Raw genomic sequence first — 18,886 nt, forward strand, 5'->3', positions numbered from 1 at the left:
GTGCCCAACAAGGAGGAAATGGAGATGCCTAGGCTTCTGACCTCTCCTAAGATTCTCTGACTTGTGACCTGATGCCTTGATGAAGGTCAGGGCAGAGCAGAACTTGGGGAAACAGAGGCACTGGCCCTTCCCTGCTCTCCAGTGGTGGTGGGGGTGGGGGGGCACACCACGAGCTCTGAGAGGGCAGGGTTGGGTTTCCAGCCCGACTTCTCATAGGGAAAGAGCCCACGGTCGCCACCAGCATGGACAGGGTACTAACTATCCTACCTCTGCTGATTGCACAACTCTCCCCCTGGTTCTGAGACACAAAAAAGATGGAGTGATGACCAGGGAGATGGCTCCGGCCCAGGAGCCACCTCACTTTTGTTCTCTTAATTGGCAAAGAGGTGATCATCATGCTAAAAGCAAAAGGCCTAACTTATCTGCCCAGATGAATGGGGCAAAGGTCACCGAACTTCAGACCTCCAAGGACACAGCAGTGGCCAGGCTAAGAATACCATCGTTCTCATAAGAGCGGCGGCGAACATTCACGGAATGTTTTCTTTGTGCTAGGAGCTGCATTAAGTGCTTTGTATGTAGGATCTCGCTTGCTTCTCATTAAGCCTATGACGTCGGCTCTATCACTATTATTCCCATTATACTGATAAGAAAACGAAAGAATAGGAAAAGTAAGCAAACTGCCCCAGATCACGGAGCTAGTGAAGAACGAAGCTCCACATTTTGGTCCAGTGCTCTTCGTACCATCTCTTCTGCCAAAAAGACACCCCAAGTGCCTCTCTTTATTGCTGGGAAATTGAAGACCATCAGAGCCTCACAGTCCTGGGTGGAGACATGGATGTGTAAGCTACACTGGGACGACTGGGCGTCCCTGTGTTAGAGCTGCGTTTCTTTCTTTCTTTCTGTCTTTAAAGAGAACACCACCCGGTAGAGTGCACAGATTTGAAAAATCCAACGGCCTTGTGAGCATGTGGAAATAAATTAATTCCAGTATTCAAATTAAGCATCCCTGTTGGCCTCTGGCCTTTCAAAAGCCAACAACAGACTGCAATGACAATGGGACTCGAGCAATTATGATGAGAATATAAATGAATGTGATTTAAATACCAGAGGCATGATAATTTTGGGAATGGCTATAAACCTAATAATCTCATTCTTGCAATGTCCAATTATGGTGTGTTAATTAAAACCTCCTAAGGAGATGGGCGGCCAGTCAGGCTTACCTTAATTATCTTTATACTTAGTAACTGGTCCCAAATTTAAAAAAGGGGGGAGGGGGCAGTTTCTTGTTTCCAGGGAGATATACCGATTTCATTTTTAATAATAAATGAGAATATGTTCATTGAGAGGATCGAACACTGTTATAGGCTTTGGGGCACCTGAAAAAATGTTAAGATGTGGCCCCTTATTATCTGAAGACACGATCAGTCTTCACTAAAAGGTACCTCACATTCAAAGGCCATGGGCAGAAGAGTGTGAAACGGGTGGACAACCCAACGAGTTCGAAGATGTTCAGGGGAAAGAGATAATTGACTCAGGGGGTCAAATATTTAATCTCCTTGAATTATAAACTGTGACTGGAAAAAATTTTCTCAGTTTAAGATACCAGAAAAGTGATGCATGGAAGATAAATCCTAGAGTTTAAATTCTCAAATAGGCCCTTTACGTAAAGATGGACAACAAAACAAAACAAAACACTAACCAAAAAAAAAAACCCCAAAACCTCAGCAACTCACATAACTTGAGCCGAGTAGTGGCCAAAGCAGAACCTGTTTTCTGTGGACTCTGAGAAAGTCCAGTCTGGCTCAGGCAACAAGAAGAGGGGGCTGCAAACTCTCCTCCTCCCGGGGCCCTAACCTTCCTGCTGAATCAAGGAAAGCTAACGGGAATCGTTCTGGCATTAGCTGAAGGAAACCAAGCAGTCCAGTTGTATGTCACAGAAAAAAAAACCTGTTAACAATAAATAAAATAAAGATATAGTCCCTCGTCCTTTTGAAAAATTCCCACTTATCTCCCCAGAGGAAAAAAATAAATGCCTTTGATTGGAAGGGTACAGTTGACAGAGGACATGAATTTTGTCCGAGCATGCTGCTAGCGGCTTTCCGGGTTAGCTGGAGTGAGAAGGAGCCTGTAGCCGGGGCCTCTTCGGGGGAGAGGCCGGGCTCCAGACAGCTGGGTTTAATTCAAAGGGAGATATCAGGGACTGGGGCAGGCAGGGCCCTCGCAGGCTGAGAGAGATAAAGCTCCTTCCTGTCTCTGCAGGAGCGTGTTCGGCAAATTTTTCCAATACTGTCTAAGGGCCCAGAGAGGTTTTCCGATGCTCCCTTGACAGGGGCCACTGGTGATGAAGCTGCATGCAGGGATGGCTGAACTGGTGCCCCATGCCTTTCTTTCTCCTGAGCAGATAACCTCTGTTTCTTAAGAGATGTTCTTGCCCGCCCCGCTTTCTTGACTGAAGTCTTCCTCCTTCAAGAAACTGGGGAAGAGCTTGAACGAGGAGAAGCACTGGACCTTTTGCACCCCAAACACCTGCAATCGGGGGTGTGCAAGCCTCCTCTTTCAGATGCCCTGCTGGGCTCTGAGATGGAGGGGCCTGCAGCCCCCGGCAGCGGGTGTGTGGAGGGTGGTCCGTACATGCACATAATCCTTCTCTTTGACGTCTGCTGTGTGCGCAGCCTGAGCCCTGCTCCACGCTGCTTCCCCTGGCACCCTTTCATTAGTCTCACGCACCACCTCTAACAATTACTAAGGGGGGGCACGTTTTGGAAAAGGTGGTCCTCCTGCATCCCAGAACTGGGGGCCGTGCCTCATTCGTCATGGATATTCAATATACCAGTTCCCCCAGACCATTATATCTGTCTTCGACCTTTTCAGAAAGTAACCCCGCACAGCATTCTATTTTTAACCCATGAAAGCCTGAGAAAGCAGCTGAAGACACCCTCGCGCATAGTGGTCCCAATGTGGCGCTCCCCCGAATTCATACGGAGGTGACAGGGTGGAGAGCCACAGCATATTCATGTCTGGAGTCTGTGGACTGAATTCTCAAGTCCTCAAAAAACACCTGACTTCGTATTAAGAAGCCACGGGATCCATCGAAAGCAATGGGCTTCTCCACGATAAATGGAGCGGGGTGGGGGGTTAGCATCTGCAGGACCTGCACGGCCAGCCTTGGCCCCCTGGGTTTTGGATCCTGCCTGCTGTTGGGTAAGCAAGGTCTTGCGACTCCTTTGATGGGAAGGTGCTTTCGTGACGAAGCGGTGTTCACTTTCGTGTGCAGCATTAGACCTGGCACCCACCTATAATGATGTGTTTTAACATTCTCCCTAATTAGGTTTTCTCATTAGCTCTTGGATGACTCCTGCACTCTGTAATTATTTCTTTCACTGGCACTTACGCCGATATTGTATCCTTTGCCTAATAATTACTGTAATTATAGTCACTATATTTGAGCTTGGTGCCTATAATAAACGGTTTCATTACGTGTGTTTGATGGGAAGTGATTTCTAAGTGGGCGTCTATAGGAGATTATCGAGGTACTGCTCCAAGACATGTTGGAATGTTTTTGGATAATAAAGAACTTGATGAAGTGATAATATGACAGGAGCAAGCAGCAGAGAGCGAGATGATGCCGAATTCAAGGAAAATTCTTATATACTGCAAATGCAACCTAAGTGCCGAAGACAGCCAACCTGTACTGCAGGTCAGCCCGGGCCCCGAAGCGCGTGCTGGCTCAGTAAACCTTCAACACCGAAAACTGGCGACAGTTAAGAAGGGTGACAAGTGCAGCCCCCGCCAGTGCCCAGCACCCTGTGGTCCTTCCTCCTTCCTGTACGCTGACTGCCCAAGATCAGCCTGCAGAGGCTGCTGGGCCCAGTTCTGGGACTGGTTTCGTGGCTATCGGTAATACCTCTCTGGGAAAGTCCTTTTTTTCTGAGGAAATCAAGGGAAATTAAGGTAAAAAACAAACAAGCAGGCCAATTTAGGACTCGGATTAAAAGCCACTCTACCCTCCAGGCAGACTTTCTCAGTCACCTCCCATCCCTGGAGATCTGAGCTGCCTTCAGGACGTCTGTGCACTTCCATGGCCCACAGATCAAATGCTTATGTTTGCTCAGCACATTCTGTGGGCCCACTAAACTCTAATAATTAAGCTCCACTTATTAGCCTTTACCAAGTGCCATGTATTATGTTAAGTGCTTTATATGCATTATTTCATTTAATCCTCCCACCCATCCCTTGAGTTATGTACTATTATTATTTGCATTTTGCAGACACGTAGTTACTTGCCAAAGTCACACTCTAGTAAGGACCAGAGTTAGGATGTCCGGCCAAGTAGGCTGACCCCACAGCCTCCATCATCCTGCCTCTCAATTGCTATGAGCGAATGGATGACAGGAACACGTTTAGCAGATGCTGAAGTACCTAACAAATGTTAGGTTTCTTAGCATAAATGACTATGGGGCTTAACAGAAAGTGATTCGTATAAGTCCTTTGAGCCTTTTCGCTTAACAGATGACAAGAGCGTCTCTACCGGAACCCCTCAAGTGACTATATGGAGTGCTGGTATAACCCGGGGGGTTCCACGTCAAGCTCTGGGCTGGGGTGCGTGTCCGAGGCCAGGGTGGCATCGCAGCGCAGAGAGGGGAGAGCAGTGGGGCAGCCTCACCTGGGCACACGTACTCCTTCTTCTGCACGTCCGCCACGTTGAAGCCCCTCAGGTGCACAGGGGCCATGCAGAGTGTGAACTGGCCAACGGTCCGTCGCTGTCGCAGCCAATCCGAGAGCCAGGCCAGGTGGCAGTCGCAGTACAGGTGGTTGGAGTGGAGGCGCCTGGGAGAGGAAGGGACAGAGGGAAGACCTGTCACAGCGAGAAGGGGAGTGGGGGGCTGCCGCTGGCTGCGCAGAGTGGGCCAAACCTCTGTGCCCCTTTGCCCAGCACGATAGTCCTCGAAGCCTGGGGGAGCATTTCCCTCTGCGTGACTGAGTTACCACGGGAACCTCGACCCTTTTACTGCCAAGTCACAAACGACAAGTTACAAACGACAGCTATCTTCACGTGCAGGCCACATCCAGTGGATGCCTCGGGGTTCTGAGCAATTCCCCATTTCTTAATAGTAATTCTGTTCTTTTCTTTCCCACTCCAGGGAGCCTCAGCACACAGGAGGGGGAGAGCGACATTATTACAGCGGCAGTCCTGATCCGAGTCAAACTTCCGCAGGAGTGGCTCACGTGCAAATTGCAGTACATTAGCTAGCGCGAGTTACAGATGGCTTGAAACAGCTTCTCCATCTCTTTGCCCCAGTTTACGTTGGCACCGGGGCTGAGATCTGCTGTTGCTTTTACCCTTCTGTTCTCTCCCTAAGCGTCCCTTTACTGAACCTTCTGCCTGTAATGCTGGTGAGCCCCAAACCAGGATCACTGAGTGCACAGGCCAAGGTGAGGAGGGCACGGAGAGAAGGTGCATCCTCCTATTTGAGTAAGTGTTGTGCATACCGGATTCCTGTAATCCACAGCAGCCTCTCTGTAATGTCTTCACCTTCTTCCCAAGTTCAATTCCACCTGATCGATCCGCTATTCTGACTGGTTCAGGTGCCTCTGAAAAGACTTCCTAACCGGTTCCAGGACTCTGGCTTTCTCCTTCTAGTAGCTGTGACCCCAGATCAATTTCTTGCCCTTGAGCACATAAAATTCCCTGGGACGATCTGCAGGTTCCACTTCGGAGGAGAATCCCCCTGGTTACGTGACTTGAATTTCCTTTCCACTAACTGAGAGACAGACTAAGGCTATGCAGGGGTGCTTCTAAAGGTCCTTCCCAAGGTTCCTCTATCAGGGGTTTCCAACTTCCACATTGCCTAGGACCCCAAGTCATCAGAAGTGGTGACCTTTGGTCACATTAGCTGAGCTTTAGTCACATTAGCTGATCATATATTTGGCTTTCTGATGCAGATTTCAAATGTCCGATCCTGGACATGCTAATCAGCCAGCAGCATCTCGGGACTTTCAAGTACTCTGTGTCAAGCCGGTAAAGACTGAGTGGAGGCCCAAAGCAGTGGCTCTGGCCACCTCCATGCCCAGAATGGAGAGAGCTGAAGGGCCCTTGACCACACTCCACTTAGCATAAGGTCAACACTGCTAAATACCGGCCAAGTGCAGAGAATGCATGCTGCATGCTGGCACAGCCTCCCGCCCCGGCGGGGGGGCAGACCTCGGGGCGGCCAGGGCCAGTGGGGACCTGGCAGCCATCATATTAGAGGGACTAAAGGGACCCAATTCCCACACACAATCTTTTTCTGAAAAAAAGTTCAAAAAGATTAGGATGTTGTTTTAAAATGATTAATTTTGATGTTATTTTTCTTTTTGTATTCCAGAGCCAACATTTAAGGTCAAACACATTTTAATAGGCAACTAGGTCCAAGATACATGCCTCTAACAGGCCCCAAACAATACTCCCCTGAGTTTCAAAGCTCAGACCTCTGCTGCTGCTGAAGGCGCTTCAGACAGAGGAGTGACAGGTGGGAAGGGGTCGGAGGCAAAACCCTAAGCCAGGGGAAGGATCTCAGGTCTAAGAGGGAAAGCAAGTCCTCTGTTTATTCAGCAGAGATGACCGTTTTGTGTCCAGGACAGGGAGAAGGTCTGCTGGTTCCTCTTTCCTAAAGAGCAGGAGGAAGGGCCTTCCTGGGAAATTGCAGCGTGAGTGATAACGATTCGTCCCCTGACCCATCACTGAGCTGTCCTGAGAGGGGAGAAGACTCCACCGCCCAACACGCGCCCCGGGGTACAAAGGCTGCCCAGGAACATGGCCGCGGTGGGCCCGTCCTGGCGGCAAGGTGGAACAGAGGCAGGCTGGTGGCACGCAGGCGGAGGGACCGGCGTTGCTCTGTGTGTCGGGAGGATCGGAGCTTTGTGATGAGAGTTTGGCTTCTATTAGGAAAGGCAGTACCTTCTCGGGCAGTGAGGGTTGAAAGCCAAGGACACAGGGATTCACCCCGAAGCAGCGAGCAGGGCCCCTCGAGGAGGATCAATGCCAACAAATCCCCGTCAGTTCCAATCAGGGGTAAGAGATCAACGGAAGAACAAAAACGAGGTTTAGGTAAATCAGATCCTTACTGAGCGGATTAATTTGAGATAATCGAAATGTCAGAGGTTCCCCTTCTGCAACATTATATTGGGTTGGTTCTTCTTCAAGTCCCAAGCGATCTCTCTCCTCAGCCTCACTACAGAGGGTCCCTGTTCCTTTGTCTGTCTTCGTAGGAATGTCTCCTCTCCCAAGTGGGACCACGGAAAGGAGGTGACAAAAAAATGACTCGAAAGCCACGTGAAGGCTCTTGTCAAAAGCCCAGGGCAGTTGATGGGCTCAGCTCTCCTGCTCTTGAAATTTTACCCACCAGAAATGCTGGGAGAGTCGAGCCGGGCAGACCCTTTCAAGCTGCCTTTTATATCATGTTTGGGAGATTAAACTGAGTACTATAATACTAAATACCGATCGTAAAAGGAAGATCATCATGTTCATCATGAAACGTGAGGCTGGACCCTGCCAGGAGTATTTCGAATCCTCCTGAGTGAGAAGGGAGATTGTTTTAATTACTTTCAGTAATTTTGGTGAGCTGGGATGGCAATGACATGGGGGAGGGTCCTTTGGCCTCGTGGACGCTCCGATCCCCCTTTCGTCTGGAGCTCGCTTTCCCGCTTTGTCTCTGCTGAACACGAAGTGCTCAGGCTCCGATGTCACATTGCCCAGGTCTGACACGGTCTCTGTGCTTTACGACTTTGACCTTGGACGGGGATTTAAGTCTGGGCCTCAGTAATGTCATCTGTAAAATGAGGATATTAACGGTCCCCACGCCCCTTCCTGGAGCTGTTTAGAAGACGGAAATGATTCATGAGAAGTGCTTAGCACAGGGCCCGGCACACTGTAAGCCGCCGAAGTGACGTCGGCCGTCGTTACTGCTGCGAGGGGACTAGCTCCAGACGTTCCCGTCTTCCCAGCCCGCGGCCCTGCCGCATGCGGCTCTCGTCTCTGCCTTAGACGCCAGAGCATCGGGGTGGCGAGGCGCTTCCTGCCTGCCGTCCTGCCATCTTCTGCTGATGGAAACACCGTATATTCCAAGTTGGCTAAACCACCTTCACAGAAAATAAGGTGAATGAATATAAATGCCGATTTGTAAAAGGTGCCTTTTGGCCACAGATGCTAAATTAAATTTCTGGCAAATCCTTTTAGAGGGGGTCAGTGTTCATTTTCTATAAAATGTGGCTTTCTGAATTCAATATAAAAGCTTTCCTTTAGAAATCCCATTTATGACTTCCTTCCTCTCTCTTCTTCTCGCCTTCTCTAGCCCCGGTTCCCCCGCCCCCACTTTAATTACAGCGAAGGGGGATTAGTCAGCTCAGGTCTCTGGGGAGTTCTATACAGAGCCATCGCTGAAATTAAACTAAAGAGAAAATGGCACCAGGCAGGGAGCAAAGAGAACAGACGAGATTGATTGATTGATTTGAACTCATCAGATGAGTGTTTGGGACCACGGGGGAGAATGACAACAGACACCAGGAGAAAAAACTCTCCCGCTCTCTTCCCTCACCCCCTACACCCAAACGAAGCACCCGAGATCCAGACCTGGCCCTTCCCCGACCGGGGGCCCCAGCCCAGCTTCTGTTACTGCTGCTCCGACACCGAAAACCACAGCAGGGAAGCAGCAATGGCAGAGGAGCGACCCTGGGGGCTGGGCTGCTCGCTCCTGCAGGGAGCAGCCATATTCCTCCTGTTCAACCCACTGAGGCCCCCACGCGGGGGCCAGGAGCCCTAGGCCGTGCTCCTCTCCAGTCCACTGGTGGCTTGCTGGGGACTCTGAGGAGGTCTTTGAAGACCCAGTGGTTTCTCCTTAAAACTCCATAACTGCCTCACTGTATTTTAAAAGGGAGGGAAAAGGACGGACTTCCGCGGCTGCACTGCTATCCTAAGACGGATTAAAGGGAGAGCTGAGGAACCCATGGAAGCTGGGCTCAGCTTCCTCTTCTTCAAAACAGCTGGTACTTGCTGAGTGCACATCATGCCCGGGCACTTTACGCCTTCGCACATTTCATTCCCTCAAAGACCTTGAGGTGAGCATTTATTAACGAGCTGTCCTTAGAGGAGGAGAGAGAAAGAAACCTGCCCGAAGTGGAAGATCTTGCGTTTCAGCTCAGGTTCGCCTGACTCCGCACCTGGGTCCTTCTTGGGGCGCTGTGCCTTGTTGCCTTGTTTGCGTCATTGGTCTTGGCTTCATCGTCACCTGAGATAAGGTCGCTTCCTCACTGATGTGGGGCTTCTCAAACTTTACGAGCATCAAACATCCCGGAGAGCGTTTTAAAAACAGCTGGCTGGTCCCACCCCCAGAGATTCCGATTCCATAGGTCTGGGGCGAGGCCTGAGATTTTGCTTTTCTAACAAGTTCCAGGTGAGGCTGACACTCCTGGTCTAGCGACAACTTCTGCTCTAAGAGTTTTCAAATCTCTGTGGATTCCATGTTGCTTGGTACTTTCGGTCCAGATTTCTGGCTAAACGGTGTGATGGTGATGATGGCGGTGGTGGCGGTAAAACGATGTCATTCACTGTCTGCTCCATGCCAGGCGCTTTACATATATAGTCTCAGTGGCTTCTCACCACCACCATCATTCATAGAGGAGCAAACAGAGGTCTCAGAGCTAATAATACAAGGCACAGCAGGAATCCCAGCCCCTTGCCTTGGCCCTAAATATATTTGGCCGAAAGCTCTTGGGGGCTGGCTCTCCCCTCCTATTGTGATGCAAACACCACGGAAGACCCACCAACAAGGGAACGGGCTTGAGTAAAACCTCTTTGGAAAGGCCACCAGAGTCTCTGCAGAGAAATTTACAAGAGGGTTCCTCGCTGAGAGCAGAGGGGAACTCCCCAGGCAGTAAGGGCACTGGAACTGCTCTCGGTATGGGGCGCTGTGGGGAGATCTGCACACCCTGGAATGCTTTAGCCCACCCAACCATTAAAGACAAAGAAACGAGGTCCTGCATTCCAGCATCGGAATATCGTCCAGGGCGCAGGTGAGCCCGGCAGTGTGGCGGGTGGGGGCTGGGAGGATGGGGACGAGGATCGACTGAGATGCCGTCTCCTCCACCCGTCCCAGAGGGGAAAACGACCGTAACCATTGGCGACATGCTAGAACTTCTGGGGACAGGACATTAGCTAAGGAAATGGTGAGTCATTACGTCTGGGCTCTCTATGTTCTGTGACGACATTATACCAATAGACTTTTCCACCGAGATGGGGAACACAAAGAAGATTCCCACAGTTCAGGAAAATCCCAGGGCGAGGAGCAATGGGTCTGCCTGCCGTGGAATGGTGGCTCAGATGCACGGATGGCGCCGTGACCCTTCCCCGCCGTCTGCCCTCACTCACCAATACCCGCCTTAGTTAACAGCAGAAGGAGGCAGCATTTAGACAGAGGAACCGCTGGCAAGTCACAGACCATAGGTCTTACAGGCAGCTCAGGGTCTGCAGTCTGGCTGCATGCGCTGGGGACAAGCAGCTCGGGGTCTGCACTCTGGCTGCATGCACTGGGGACAAGCAGCTCGAGGTCTGCACTCTGGCTGCATGCGCTAGGGGCGGGGCGGGGGAGAAGCGCTGTCTTTACTCACAGAGTTCGAATCTTCGGCATGTGGTTGAAGCTGGTGACCAGGATACGGCTGATGTTGTTGTTGTTGAGGGTGCTGCAGAGACAGAGGAGAAAGGGAGCTGGTCAGCTGGAGAGCAGCGGCGGGGGTGGGGGTGGAACGGACGTGACTGCAAGAGAGACCACAGAGCAACAGCCGTGGGTCGGTCAGTGGGGCAGCTGGAGACAAGTGGCCCGATCTCCAGATGATTAGAGAAGCCCCCATCCCTTTTTTCAGGTGGCTCCCTTCTCCCTCTGCTGCCCTCTCAGTACTTACCTAGCCACCTGGAGCAATAATTTGATTCCTAAAATCCTACTGTGTGCTGAGTGCGTCACTACAATCCCTCTAATTCTCACAGCTACGATGCCAGTTATGTATTACTGTCCTCGTTTTAGAGAGAAGGAAACAGATATACATCATTTTGCTTAGTAACACGTAACCCTACACGGTAGGCATTATCCTCGCGTGACAGATGAGGAGGCTGAACTACAGAGAGGTAAACGGCTTTTTCAAGGACCCATAGCTGCTCAGCTCTGGAGATGGGACTTGAACCCAGAGCTATCTTGCTCTAAACGCCTTGCATTGCCCTGTGTGCATACTGCCGCAAACGGAATGCTATGCGGATAGGTTATTCTGGAAGGATTTTCCAGGCATCTTCTGAGTCTTTAAGCACATCTTATCTATTTTAAGTGAGTCTATGAGCTCTGTGAGAATAGAGATTAAGTCTCCTCTTTCTCGAGCCTCTCCGTGGCCAGGGATGGGAATTCCTACAGTGCTATGTTAGCAATGACTGGTATCTTTGCAAGTGGAAAGGAGAGAGAGGTGTGAGGTCTGTAAATGGATCACAGTGAGATCAGGTTGCTGAAGAATGAAATCGGGCTGTTTAAGTAAGTACAGCCCTGGGCTTACCTTTCTACAAGGACCTATTATGGAAACCCAAGGAAAGCATGGCGGCCAAGGAAGCCATCTGCAGAGATCGAAATGCTACAGAGCAGTAGGGCCTTTTCCGGTCAGTGACTTCAGTGACCATCCAAACGAAGAGGCGACCATACATGGCAAGGCTGGGCCAAATTCTCAGCTCTCTGGTCCCACACCTGCCTCACTGTGCATCTTTAAGAGCGAGAGCTGGACACTGCCCTTGGCCCAGTCCTTCATGGTGGTCACTGACCCTTATGCTCTTATTCAGTGCTCTTCCCCCGGTCACTTCAGATACCCCTCTCACCAGCCCAATTCCTCTTACTCTCCCATGGGCCCCCACTTGCCCAGGAAGGAGCCTTTCCTTGGAAGCCTTCATGAGTTAAAGACTTTTTTTCTTTCGCCTTTGACTCTTGGTGAACACTTTACCTTCCTGTTGAAATGCCCTCTAACATTTTCTACATTGTGCATCACTACAGGCCCATGACCTGGTCCACACATGCTTCAGCTGGGTCTTACAAACCCAGCTGTGCGGTCTTGGGCAAACTACTGACATCTCTTATCCACAGGTTCTTCATTACCACAGGTAATGGTACCACCTCACGGGCTGGTAAAAGGCTTGGTGTGCATATGCACTCAGTGAAAGGAGGCTACCATTTTACTGACATCGGGGGAGAGAATCTAGTCCTGTCCTGGTCATTCCTGTTCCCCTAGCCCCTGTGGAAACAGGGACAGAGCTTTGTCCAGCATGGTGACCTCTGTACTCCCCCACAAGGGGCCCTGAACGGAGTCCTTCTTCAGGTCCTGGTGGTCCTAGTGCACAGCAGGATTCCAGCCGTCCCGTCCCCCGCGCTCCAGGCTGTTCCTCAGTTCCCCATGGCCTAGCTGGCATGTGTTTGGCCAACAGGCCAGGAGGAAATCTGTTTACACAAAGGCACAGAACCTAATATATTTTCCTCCCTCCCATATTTATGGTGCACCTACCATGCGTCTGGCATTATTTTAGGCATATAGTGCGGTAGAAAGGAATGAATAGATCAAATTTATGTTGCCTGCTTCTGCCTACTCCTTAACTGCCCTAACGCAGCAGCGCAGACACTGCATTTTATGAAGTTGAGCCTACGTGGCTATTTTGTTTTATGTGGCCTATCTTTCCTGAGTATGTGTGTCTATGAGGGTTAATCCACCCTATCTCCATCCACTCTGGAAGCATTCAGAACATCTCACGAGACGGGGCTGAAGAATCCTGTCACTCCCAGATTCTCTTCCTGATGCCTCCAGAAAAAACGCAGGCCCGTGGACCGACTGTCTTAGCAGGGGGTGAGGACTTATGCCTCTCGCCCCTTTCGTCAGATTAGAAAGGCCTCTGGGGCAGAAATGATGCCTTCGTGTCTCCTTCTACTCCTCCCGGAGTTCTAGGTTCCGCACGTGGGGGACACCTGGTTAGGGTTGTTGACTCACTACCGGCCCCGAATCTGAGCATCCCCCTTCTCTCTCAAAGGCAAAAAAGATAGCTGTGCAGAAAAGAGCTTTCCTCCCGACCAAGCCCAGCCACTCGACATCAGGCTGAGCTCACAGTTGGCCCTAATTTAGCCGAACAGACAGTGCAGGGCTTCGACTCTGCGTCCGGCTGCGGTCCGGCAGCAATGACTTATTAATGTATTACTACACTGATATTTAAATGTGAGCCGTAATGAGGGCTATAAAACATTTACGATAATAGCAATTATTCTAGGGCCAAAATGACTAAACACGGTATTCAGACTTCCAGGATTTGCCGTGTGGGGCTGGCCAGCCCAGTGATGTCGAGGGTTGGTAACCTCTCAGACACTGACCTCCATGGCAGCCAGAGGCTTTGTTTCCCTGATGAGCATGGATTCGATTTCCAGTCTTGGTGGCTTCTGCCCGTGCAGGGAGCCCTGTGCTCCACCTGGTGTCTGTGCCCCGCCCAAGCATCTGGCATTTGATGAGGTGGCGGTGTCGTAACCCCAACACTGGGGCAGGGTTGCCGCGCATGGGCCTTGGAGGCAGAGACCTGGTTCAGATTCTGACTCGGCCACCTCCAGCCTGTGCGGCCATGAGTAAATTTCCTTAATCTTATTGGGTTTCGTCCTTTGTAACATGGAGATAATAATAGCACTGATCTCATACAGCTTTAGTGGTGATTAAGTGACATACTAATAACTGCCACCATGAACTGACAGTGGATTACACGCCGGGCAGGCACTGGCTACGGGTCTTTCTTGTACCATCTCATTGAATCACTCCACCACCCTGTGAGCAGGCACTTTGTTACGGTCCCCATTTCCTGGATGAAGCAAGCGGGGTACCGGGATGAGTCCCAACAAGCCTAACTCCAGGAATGATGCCTGTTTTCGCTGTCCACTGCTGCTGGAACAGATGACCAATAACTTGGTGCCTTACAACAACACAGGTCTATTCCTTACAGTCTGGAGGTCAGATGTCTAAAATGAGGCCACGGGACTGCGTTTTTTCCTGGAGGCACCAGGAAGAGAATCTGCTTCTTTGCCTTTGGCAGTTGCACGGGCCACCCACATTCCTCGGCTCCCGGCCCCTTCCCTGCATCACTCAATCCAGCTTCTTACTCCTGTCACATCTGCTGTTCACTGTGACCTCCTGTTTCTCTCTAACAAAGACCCTTGTGATGACATTCACAGCCTCACGGGATAACACAGGGTGACCTCCCCCTCTCAGGATACTCTGTCATATCTGCCAAGTCCCTTCTGCCATGTAAGGTAATGTTCATAAGGTCCTGGGATAAACACACAGACGTCTTTGGGGACAATTATCCAGCTGACCAGCATGTACTTGAAGTAAGGTATGGAAAGCACACTTGCGGCACGCCACCTGGCTCAAAGGCAATGGTCAGTAATTATTACCTACTATTACTGTAGCTTGTTTGTTTAGTCCTTTAGAGTTTAGAATACGCTTTCGCATTCATCTCATTTGATGTAGTACTCTGAGGTTGAAATGATTACCCCCATTTTACAGATGAGCAATTTGAGGCTACGAGAGGGAAGGGACTTACCCAGGGCAATGCACAAGCTCCTGGAGGGCTCAGTTTCCCTCGACTTACCCACTGCCTCCTGTTTTCGGTGAAAGTCTGTTACTCCAGCATGGGTATTCTGTTATCTCCACTCAGGGACCAAAGCTAGAAATAACTGCACGGGCCTCCTATTGCCTCTTGTTCTATAAACTTCCTTAACAATTAACCAACAGAAAAATACATGGTTGGTCTGACGGTGACCCGTTCCCATCCCCACTGGACGGCTGGCTGAGGCCAAGCTATGGTGACCTCATCAACCTCGTCTTTTTAACAACTCGTCCTGGAAGACTTTTGCCAGTTCCGGAGTCTAGTTCCATCCTCGCTGCTCTGCTCCCTAGGAGATATTTTGAGAACATATACTTTACGCCAAGTCACCTGGTTAGAGGTTTTTCCCCAAGTAAATGCTCTCGATTTGGCATCTTTCATCAGGTTTCAAGCTCAAGTTCAGGGTCAAATTAATTGTATAAAAGCTCAGGACTGTCTCGTCTCCTGTTTTTGTACCATCACAAGCTACTGAATGGGTATTTCGGCGTGAACTAGAAATAAGGCAATTTTTCCCCATGGAATTTAAAAAACAGTCTACGTACCTCTCATTTCTCTCTTATAAAGCCCTTCCCCGTTATCGATACCGTATTTATACTGAGACTGAGTTTGACCTGCATACTTTCTAGTTTCTCTTCCGTTTTGTCAAATTTGGAGCATAAATGCCTAATGAAAAAGGATCATTTTTCCTATTAAAATGATCTATTTGGACAACGCTACTTCTACCAATGGATCCCACTCTCTCAACTGTGAGTGCTAGAAAGGGGGCATTAAGCTTTTCCCCAGGGCACTAGGGGGTCAGCGAACTGACTACTGTTCCTACAGTATAAGTGGAACCTCAGAACCCCGAAGAAGGTTGTGCTTCCCCGCGTTCCCCAGCAAAATACTGGGGAGCTGCAGCAAGACGAGGGCCGCCTGGGAACAATGAACATATGAGGCAGCGGGGCACATTCTGGTCTGTTCTGGGGGTTGGCAAACTACAGCCCACAAGCCAAATCCCATCCAGCATGGCCTGTTTTTGTAAATAAAGTTTTCCCCATTTGTTTATGTACCATCGACGGCTGCTTTCGTGTCACAATGGCTGAGTAGTTGCGACAGAGACCATATGGCCTGAAAGCCTAAAATATTTACTGACTGGCTTTTTACAGACAACGCTTGCCGACCCCTGGCTGCTCTAGAAACTGGGCCGCTCTCGTCCTGCCTCTGCCAGTGTTTAACCGCAACGGGCCGGGCAAGTCCCATAACTGCTCTTTGAGAAGAGGGGATTAGGTCAGAGGCTTTCAAAACTTAAAAACGAAACCTGTCGGTGGGAAAGCCTGGCGGCGAGCGGTAGGACTGAGATTCGACGGCGGGCGGGCTCACTGTAGATACTGCTCTTCCCACCCCACCTGGGAAGGTGGGTCCCGCTGCTCTTTGAACCTGCGATGCTGTGATGGAATCGGGGTCTAGGACCAGGCTCCGTTTCAGAGACGGGGCAGGTGAATCCAGGGTGGGTCGATGCGGAATGAACTGGGGCAGTGTCTTCAAAGTGGGTCCCAGACCTGCGGCGCCACCTCGGAGCTGTCAGAGATGCGCATCCTCAGGCTCCGCCAGACCCGAATCGAAAACTCCGGGGTGGCCCAGCTTGTGTTCTAATGAACCCTCCCGAGGATCCCAAGCTGGAGGGCCACTGAGCAGGGGGAAAGGCTGAGAATCAAGCCAGCACCTAAGTGTGGAAGGCAGCAGAGAGGCACCTGCTCACTGCCTCTGGGACTGACGGCCCCTGGTGTGCAAAGAGCAGGTTCTCCTGCCCAGGGAGAGGCCCGAGCTCTGAAACAGTAAACAGCTCTTGGTGGAGGTGGCTGTGATCGCCCACGGAGAGCCCCGTGCTGGTGTCCGTCCGCGCTCCCCACTGCTGTCCGCTGGGTGCTAGTGTGCGGCCCTCCGTCGCACCCCTCCAGATAGCCATCTTTGATCTGGAGGGGCTATGTCCAGCTGCGGCCATGCCACCCTTAATAAGGCTGACATTTCCCTCTGTCTCCTCCGATTAGGCCGCCGCTTTATCACTCTGTGCTTTCCTGGCTCTGGGTGTAATCTTCGTGTCGTGTGTCCATAGCACTATGTAATTGGCTCTAATGCAGCAGTATTATCTGTGAGCATGTATCGCATAATTGCAAAAGGAGGCATCCACAGCAAGTGCCACTGTAGTCTCCCAACGTGCCAACCTTCCTGGGGTACTCCTGGAACCCCTCTTCTTCACCTCCATGCAGGTGTGGATCCAGACCTTTGGGTCAGACAGATTGGCCTGTTCATCCCTGTCTCAAGGCAGACTGACATCTCCTTAAGTCTGGATAAATACGATGGTTCCCTCAACATTCCCCAGGAAGGAGACTCTTGGTGAGTCATCAGCGGCCATGGCAACAGGATGTCTTTTTAAAGTGCGCCTAGAGATGTCCTGACTAGAGATGTCCACGACCTACGGTCGTGGGTGCCCAGTGGCCAGCACGCGAAACCTAGAAGAAATCACTACTTCCCACGGTGCCACGTTAGAGTCACAGGGGCTGAGCGTTTTTCACACAGTATCTCATTTAATTCTCCCAACCATCCTGAGACACCCTTGTCATGTTCATTTTGGATCCTAGAAAGATCAAAGAACTCTGCCCTGATCACACAGCTATAGAGTTGAGGAGCCAATATTCAAAGTGTGACACCAGGACCTATGTTTTTAACCATTATGCGAAACTGCCTCTTCTAGGATTGTCTACGGACAGATGTCAGCTGGCAATTTCCGGGTCTTCCCAAGGTGGAGGTGAGTCATACAGGTTCGTGGTGGACTCAGCCTTCACCGACTTCGATGTGGCAGGGGCCGTGGTGTTTGCCTCTGCCACGCTGCTCAAAGCGACAGCATCGCCAGATCTTCCTCTCTCCGAGGGACAGAAAGCGCTCGGCTCAGCGTGCGGGCCGTGCTAGAGGTGACGTGGAGGAGGGGGCGATTACGTCTCAGAGCCTTCTAAGGTCAAGCTTGGACTAACAAGTCTGCCGAGAGCCACCCTTCCTGTTGGCTTGGCTGACCGGAATTTTTAAGAATTCCCTGAAGAACTGAGAGTACAGATCCGCTCCTTAAGCAACGTGCATTTTCTGCCTGTTTGGAGTAGGCGATGATTCTCTGAGGGCGGGTGGGGAAGGAGGCACGAGCTACAGAGGGAGAGGAGAGAGGAGGGCGGGAAGCCGCCTCTCACAGGACTTGCTCTCCTGGACTATCCTGGGTGCTGCATATTACTCATTTCCTCGATCTCCCTGAGGACCATTTAAATTAAAGCTCATAACCATTGTGTGGGCTTCTAATGAAAACAACTGATGCTGCACTGATTAGTCCATTACTCTCAACTGTTAGAAAACATAATGATCTCACAAGGGGCCTTATTCACTGACGTATAGCAGTCGGGCTCTCATTTGACACCTCAAATTAGCAGCCAAAGCAATAACAGCTGGGGTTTTTGTCTCAATATTTGTACCCGACTCTAAAGTGATTTGGCACTGGGTGAGCGTTATTTTTAAACACAGACCTCTCACCGCCAAGTAACATTTTAAATGGTCTCCAGGTGTCATGTAAAACCTACAGAAATAAATAAAAAACAATCAGCTGCCAATGTGGGCCTTTGATGATATGGATTCCTCAACAGAAGGGCTCGTCTTTGGTTCTTCATTATACATTCATACTGTGACAGGCAGACACTCATCTGCCACCCAGCAGAGCCTCGGTGTTAAAGAACAAAATAAAGATGCCTCCAAGATAGATGTAAAAAGTGGAAGATCAAAAGGGAAAGCTGAATTTTCAAGTCCCGCCACTGCTCAGATGCCGGTCGTGCATGTATTCATGCAGCTCCAGCGTTTCCCGTCCCTGGATTCTGAAGTACTCCTTACTCGTGCATCACAGACACGGCCTAGCGGTGATTCAGGATGATTCAGCTGCCTTCCAGTGGCCAATTTAATTGTAAAATGTACCTTAAACGACAACATGAATGAGATGGCTCAGTCTCCTAATTCTATTTCATCATCTACAAGCTGGGAGCCTGGACAATCGATCTTGTCTGCTATACTATTCAGAAATCAGGCAGCGTCCAGCGTGCCCAGACGTCTGCACTGGGCTGGGGATGACAGAACGGCCTCTGACTTACATAACTGGACACAGTTTGTAGTTGAGAGGAGGAAAAAGGGACAGTTTCC

General features: G+C 50.5%; 1 protein-coding gene across 2 annotated transcripts in view; it reads right to left on the reverse strand.

Moving 5' to 3' along the window:
- Positions 1–18,886, reverse strand: part of SLIT3 (slit guidance ligand 3) — a 538,957-nt gene that overhangs the window by 111,508 nt on the left and 408,563 nt on the right. For both annotated transcript variants that reach the window (XM_039877365.1, XM_039877366.1), the window contains exons 7-8: positions 10,642–10,713; positions 4,664–4,827 (exon numbers count right to left, since the gene is read on the reverse strand). In XM_039877365.1, the coding sequence (XP_039733299.1) occupies positions 4,664–4,827; positions 10,642–10,713 (236 nt within the window). The remainder of the gene's footprint in view (positions 1–4,663; positions 4,828–10,641; positions 10,714–18,886) is intronic.

This window comes from Pteropus medius, unplaced genomic scaffold, assembly GCF_902729225.1.
Source record: "Pteropus medius unplaced genomic scaffold, Ma_sr-lr_union100, whole genome shotgun sequence".
Taxonomy (NCBI): domain Eukaryota; kingdom Metazoa; phylum Chordata; class Mammalia; order Chiroptera; family Pteropodidae; genus Pteropus; species Pteropus medius.